Consider the following 7,188-nt stretch of genomic DNA (forward strand, 5'->3'; position numbering starts at 1 on the left):
TTGATAAATAAAAGAAATGGTACACTTTAAAAAGTAATTATCGAATTGTGTTTTTTTTCCTGATTGGGGGATTGGATATTTTGAATAATCAAATAATGCTAATGTTAATTTGCTATACTCTTAACAATAAAATGTCCTAAATACCCCTGCTAAATAGTCGTTGGTGGACCTGGCAACCAAGATGAGCTTTCTTAGTAATGTCTAGTCATCTAAGCATTTTCACTTTACCAACAGAGTTATGATTGTATTTTGGCAATTGGTAGTTCAATAGATACTCAAGTGCTGAACCAAAATCTCATTCAGATCACATCCATTTAATTATTAAGAGATGATGTAAATGCAAAATGGCTAGCCTGAGTTCCTATAAACTTGGCCATGATTTTCAAAGCGTCAAGTCATATCAGATCTCGAATGATTCAAAGCGATTCTCACTCAATTGCCTCCAAGAATGAGATGACTCGCCCAATATATCTCTTCAACGAGTTTAGAAATTAACCATGCTTTGTAATGGTTAAAAAATGGAATCCCATACATCAAGATCATCCAACATTCTTATTTAACACCACAAAGCACTTTGCACCACAAATCAAAAATTTGGATTAAGGACATTTTATGTTTTAAAGTACATGATATAAGAAATCAAAGATCATAATTATTGCACTAACCATTTGATAATAACATCCATTTTCATGCTGTCTATCAACATAATCTCATAGAAATTAAATCCCAAAGTGGGGAATTTCATCATACAGATTTGTCACTGGGATGTGTTTGATTTTGTAATTCTCCCTGCCTCCGTTGGGACTTAACTTCCGTGCAAGATCACCATGCACAGGGTTCACGTGCAAATTTTTGAGTGTGGTGATTAATTGCAAACCTTCAGGTAGAGTCCTCAATCTTGGACAATCATAGAATTGGAGCCACTTCAAGCTTGGCAAAGCTCCTTCTTCAACTTCTATCCATTCAATTAGAGATCCTGATTGAATAAGGAGAACTTCCAGACTAGGAAACCCACCAGACCTGAAAAATTCTCCACCCATATGTTTTGCTGTGAAGGCCTGATTCAAACTGAGACGTTTTAAGTTGGGAAGAAACTGGAGGATAGAAGTTGGGATCTCAGGTAAGTCAGAGTTGGTTAACTCTAGTTCGGTAAGATTTTCCATTGAACTGAGCCAGTCGGGCATTTCTTGTAGGCACCCGAAAAGACGAAGATTTCTAAGGCAAGGCGGAGGACAGAAATGTTCAAAAGAGGGGAGTAGTCCTTCGTTAAAGGAGGATCCTGTATGATAACATGCTTGCTCTGCTGATAGAGTCAAGGAGAGAAGTCCAGTCATCTTCATTATAGAAGCATATAACTCAATTTCATCTTCTATTTCTGACAAATACCTAACTTCAAGTTTTCTTATTTGTGTTAAGTTACTTAACTCGCTAGCAATGCTACCTCCGGCGTACAAACCAGTCAAAGTCTGGAGGTTCGTCAATCGCCCTAACCCAGTTGGGATCAAAACCGCATGAAATGGTCCCATTAGAAGGTGCCTCAATTGTAGAAGATTCATAATTCTACTCGGTAGTACACTTATTTCAGAATATGTAATATCTAAAGTTTGTAAATTTCCAAGACTACATAGACTATCTGGAAGCTCTTTTAAATGATGACAGCTCCTCAAGCCTAGATACCTTAGATGTATCAGATTACCCACTTCTTCTGGTAAGCTCTTCAACTTGGCATAGTATAGTTCCAGCACCCGCAACAGTTTCAAACGGTGGAACATAGTTTCCAAGAAATTCAAATGGTAAATTGTATCCTTAATAATTATAGATCGAATAAGGATATGGTTCAAATTGAGTTCAATTGGGTTACGGTCTATATCCTTGAGCAACAGCCGACGAATATTGGGAGGGATAGCTGTTTCTAAATTTGTATTGGTGATGAACATAGTTTCATATCCTGCTACAAAATTGAGGTATGGGATTGGGACAGCACATGTTCTATTAACTGGAAGCATTCCTAGTTCGATTAACTTATTGATATTTTCTTCGGCTGTATCCTCCATTCTCTCTCCTGGAATTTCTTGAATTAGACCTTCGGCCATCAATAGCCGAATCAATCTTTCTTTCGAATCCCAGAAATTTTCATTGAAGATGCAACAGTACATTAAGCAGGATTTAAGGTAAAACGGCAAAGAATTGAATTTTAGAGCAAAAGAAGAACTCTGCTGCATGTTTACCTCTCCTCTATGTTCAATCGATGCAACTGACTGATCCAACTGAGACTTGCCATGAAGAATTTCAACGAGACATTCGTTGATCATCCGTAATTCACTCTGGAACACAACACCAGCCACTTCCCGATCTTCGCTATTCATCCGAATGATGAACTGATCTGTACAATCATCTGCGTCGTAGATGGTATCTCTGAACCTACCCAACCAATTTTGAATCGATTTTTTCAATTCTGTGCTTATGTTGGTGGTGGTGGTGGCATCTTCTTCTAGATCTTCACTTAAAAAGTAACCGATTTCAAAGAGTTTCTGGGTGAAAAGTTGGATTTGAGATTTTAGATCTGAAAGTATGGTCTTAAGAAGTAGGATTTGATCCTCTAGACCATAAACTATTTCGGATTCTTGAATCAACAAATAATTCAATCTGTCAAGGAAGGAGGTTACTAAGGTTTCTTCCATTACTTGATGTTAAGAAACAGATGAAGTTTTTAGTGTATTTAACAGATGAGAGAGGTCAACGTTCAACAAGGATTTCTCTTTTTCTGAAGCAGCTTTTCAAAGTAAAATACCAAAACTAACCTCCCATTCGGTGTGCTCTCTCTCTCTCTCTTTCTGAAGCAATTATTGTAGCTTTTCAAAGTAAAATACCAAAACTAACCATCGTTTCGGTGCTCTATTTTTCTATCTGTGCTCTGTCTTTTTTAAAGCAATTATTGTAACTTTTCAAAGTAAAATATCAAAACTAACCTCCCTTTCTGCTCTCTCTGTTTTTTTAAGCAATTATGATAGCTTTTCAAATTAAAATTTCAAAACTAACCTCTCTCTTTCTCTCGATGCAAAATAAACAGAAATCAAGGTTAATTTAATTTAACTATTTTTTGAAGTATACCCATGAACATGAGGCAGCATTGCTTGCCTGGAAAAAATGATTAAAAAGTTTTATAATCCTAATGGTAGACAACTGCTGAACTTGTTTCAACGTGTTATAATGCTTTGTAGTGTTGAAGCAATAACTTGAATCAAACTTTTGTAATGTTTGAATGGTGCATGTGTTTCAATATTTAATTAGGATGTAATAAATATTTTAATAAATTAGATTGTAATAAGTAAAAGTTGGGTGCCATAAACAACTCTCTTAAAATATCATATATAAACAAATTAAACATGAAAATTATCATTGCTTGATTAGGTTTATTAAGAGCTTTTTATGGATCCAATTGCCTTGGACTTTCGAATCTCCTACAGTTTCCAAAGGTTAAAAGACAAATAGCTTGCTAGGCATCCACACGTCTCCTAAGGATCAATTTCTTTAATGAACATATTCTCATCTCAACTGTTTATAGGAAACTCAAATTTTCCCTCTTTTAATATCTTATCACAAGTTACAGGTATTATACCATTATAAAACGAAGAGAGAATCATGACAGATAAAGAGAAAAATACAAAGACGATTAGGTATGAGGTCAAAATTTCAAACCCCCATTATATTTTTAAAGTGTTTACTAAGAGGGTTAAATATCGATTTTGATGATTATTTATTTTTTTATCAAAATGAGTATTTGGTTTATGATCATTTTACCCTGACACCAAAAGATATATATATATATATATATATATATATATATATATATGTGTGTGTGTGTGTTGATCGGTAAACCTATTTTTAATGAGTTCAGTAACTCTATGCTAATGATATTTAAACACAGGTCTTTAGTATCATCATCTAAGAACTACTAAACAAGTTGACACTTGCCCAAAAGATAAAATTTAATGTATGAAAAAAGGGAGAGGAAACAAAGAATTGGATGAACTCTGCGTTTAATATAATAAAAAATGAATAAGAAGTTTTGAACGTATGGACGGGATTCCTATTAGATACTTTTCTAGATTTTCTAGAAATCAATCTAACACTTTATTGGATTTATTGGTAGAGACTATGATGGATTGTTTAAATTTACACATTTTTCTGACAAATATCTATCTCTTACTTTTGAACCAAATTATTATGCTTTTATAGAGAAAGAACAATATAACATAAAGATAAATAAAGCACAATGAAGAGAAAATGCTTTTTTATCATTATTGAATTCATTAATCAATAGTCTTTATATCGACAAATATACCAACAACAAAAAAAACACCACAAGAGACATTTGACCACTAACACTTATAGACTAGGCAACAACTTGTCACTCCAACTACAATAAAACAAATTCAACAAAATGCCTAAAACTAGGATAACACAATGAAAAATTAAATAATCAAATAAAATTTTTTTTTTTTTTTACTAATTTAACAATTTTTCCCTTAAATTGATAAGTATAATATTAATTTAATAATAGTAAATTTCAAAGCACCCTCCCTCAAATTGGATTCATCAACGTGTAAACAGCAAGCAACTAACCGATGAAGTTTTAGTCTATTTAACAGGTCAGAAAAGATGAGCTTAGAGAGCTCAACATTAAACAAGGATTTCTGCTTTTCAAAGTAAAATACCAAAACTAACCTCCCATTCGGTGGTGCTCTCTCTCTCTCTCGCTCTTTTGAAGCAATTATTGTAGCTTTTCAAACTAAAATACCAAAACTAACCTCTCTCTCTCTCGATGCAAAAGAAACAGAAATCGAGGTTAATTTAATTGGATACTTGATCGTTTTGAAGTGTATACATGAACATAAGACAGCTCTGCTTGCGTGGAAAAAATAATTAAAGAGTTCTATAATCCTAATTGTTGACAACTGCTAAACTTTTGTAATGTTTGCGTGGTGCATGCGTTTCAATCCTTAATTAGGGTGTCATAAATATTTTAATAAATTGGTGAGTAATAAGTAAAAGTTGGGGTGCCATAATAACTCTCTTAAAATATCATTAAACATGAAAAGTATCATTGCTTGATTAGGTTTATTAAGGACTTTTCATGGATCCAATTGCATTGGACAAATCGAATGTCCAACAGTTTCCAAGGATTAAAAGACAAATAGCTGGCTAGGCATCCACACATTTCCTAAGGATTAAATTCTTTAATGAACATATTCTCATCTCAATTGTTTATAGCACACTAAAATTTTGCCTCTATTAATATCTTATCACAAGACGGTCAGGTATGAGGTCAAAATTTCAAACTACCTTTATGTCTTTAAAGTGTTTACTAAAAGGATTAAATATCAATTTTGATGATTATTTATTTTTACCAAAATGATTGTTTTGTATATATGATCATTTTACCATGACACCAAATATATATATATATATATATATTTAAGAGTCGGTTTTTTGCTTAGACTCCTTGGTGCTTGCCACGTTAAGCATACAATCCAGATTTCTGTGAGCAAAAAAATAAAATTCCTGATAACGATAAAATATTAGTTAAATGCCTTTCTTGCTTGACTTTCATTTAATTATGTTCACACTTTCATTGGACAAGGAAATAAAAACTCAAATTCACACCTACTCACCCACTTGGATAGGAAACCAAATATTATTTTTAATATATAAAATTGTTTTTGTTTAATAATTTTAATTGGTAAATCTATGGGTGATTATCAAGTTTAAATTATTAAATCAACTTTTTTTACTGATTTGGGAATTAAATATTTTGAAAAACCTAATCATGTTCACTGTTCATTTACTATACTCTTATACAGTGGGATGGTTGAAAGTAAGAATGAGAAAGTTAGTAGCTCTTATATTAGCACTTTGTCTTGGGTTCAAAGTAGAGAATTTACCAATTACTTACTTGGGGTTACCCCTTTATTGGATTTATTGGTAGAGATTAAGATGGATTGTTTAAATTTGCATGTTCTTTTGATAAATAAAAACTTCAACTCTCCTTAGTCACACCCGAAGTGTGAGGATACCCACAAGAAGCAAATAAAAAAAAATAAAAAATACATACTTATCATACCTGTTCGCAATATCACCACCGGAATACAAATCATTTAGAGTTTGTAGGTTTGTCAGTCACCCTATCCTTGTAGGGACCTGATAAATTTGGGGGTCCAACTCAAAATCAGTTGACAATTAGTGGAGAGGCCCAAGAGTTGATAAAGAGAGAGACAAGGCAATGAATATCCGATGTAAGACTAAACTCAACACGTCCCCGCACATGTGGGCTAGACTGGCCGAAGCACGTGGAGATATGAACTGGCTAACATGAAAAAGAGATAGGTCAGCTCTAATACCATAATAAATTTGGGGATCTAACTCAAAACTAATTGGCAATGAGTGGAGAGGCCCAGGAGTTTATAAGGAGAGATACAAGGCAATGAGTGTCTGATGTGAGACTAAACTCAACATGACCAAAATCCAATGCTCAAATGTGTGCATTTGAAGGTGCCTTAATTGTAGAACCTTTAATAATTAAAGTTCGTAAGTTTCGAAGACTACATCAGTTGTCTGGAAGCATTTTTAAATAAGACCACACCAATCTTAGATGCCTTACGTGTATCAGATTACTCATGTCTTCCAGTAAGCTCTTAAACTTTATATGTTCTAGGTCGAACACCCGCAAAAATTTCTAACGAGTGAAACATAGTTTCCAAGGAATTCAAATGGTAAATGCAAAAGTCCTTATACGACACAACCAGAAATTGAATTGAAAGATGGATATTGTTCAAGTTGGATGCAAATGTCCTTATACAAGTGAGACACCATTAATAGCCGAATCAATTCATCATCAACAACACTGGAAAGATCGATGCGATTGAGGTATCCAACTGAGACTTGCTATCAATAATTTCAATGAGACATTTGTTGATCGTCAGTAATTAACTCCGGAACACACCAACAACCATCTCCTGATCTGACCCACCTTTACTATTCATCCGAATGATGAAAATATCAATACAATCATCTGTGTCTTAAATGGTTTCTTTGAACTTAACCAACCACTTTTGAACTAATTTTTTCAATTATGTGCTTATGATGTTAGTGGCATCTTCAATTATTAAGTAACCGATCTCATTGAGT

At 33.5% G+C, this 7,188-nt stretch overlaps 1 protein-coding gene across 1 annotated transcript; it reads right to left on the reverse strand.

Annotated features, from left to right (window-relative positions):
• Window positions 1-719: 719 nt before the first annotated feature.
• On the reverse strand, window positions 720-2,681 carry LOC147398072 (putative disease resistance protein At1g58400). The gene has a single exon (XM_086448921.1). It carries the CDS (start codon window positions 2,679-2,681, stop codon window positions 720-722), a length of 1,962 nt encoding a protein of 653 aa, XP_086305047.1.
• Between the last annotated feature and the right edge of the window lie 4,507 nt (window positions 2,682-7,188).

The sequence above is a fragment of the Akebia trifoliata genome, chromosome 7 (genome assembly GCF_017979445.1).
Source record: "Akebia trifoliata isolate Shusen 1 chromosome 7, ASM1797944v1, whole genome shotgun sequence".
NCBI lineage: Eukaryota > Viridiplantae > Streptophyta > Magnoliopsida > Ranunculales > Lardizabalaceae > Akebia > Akebia trifoliata.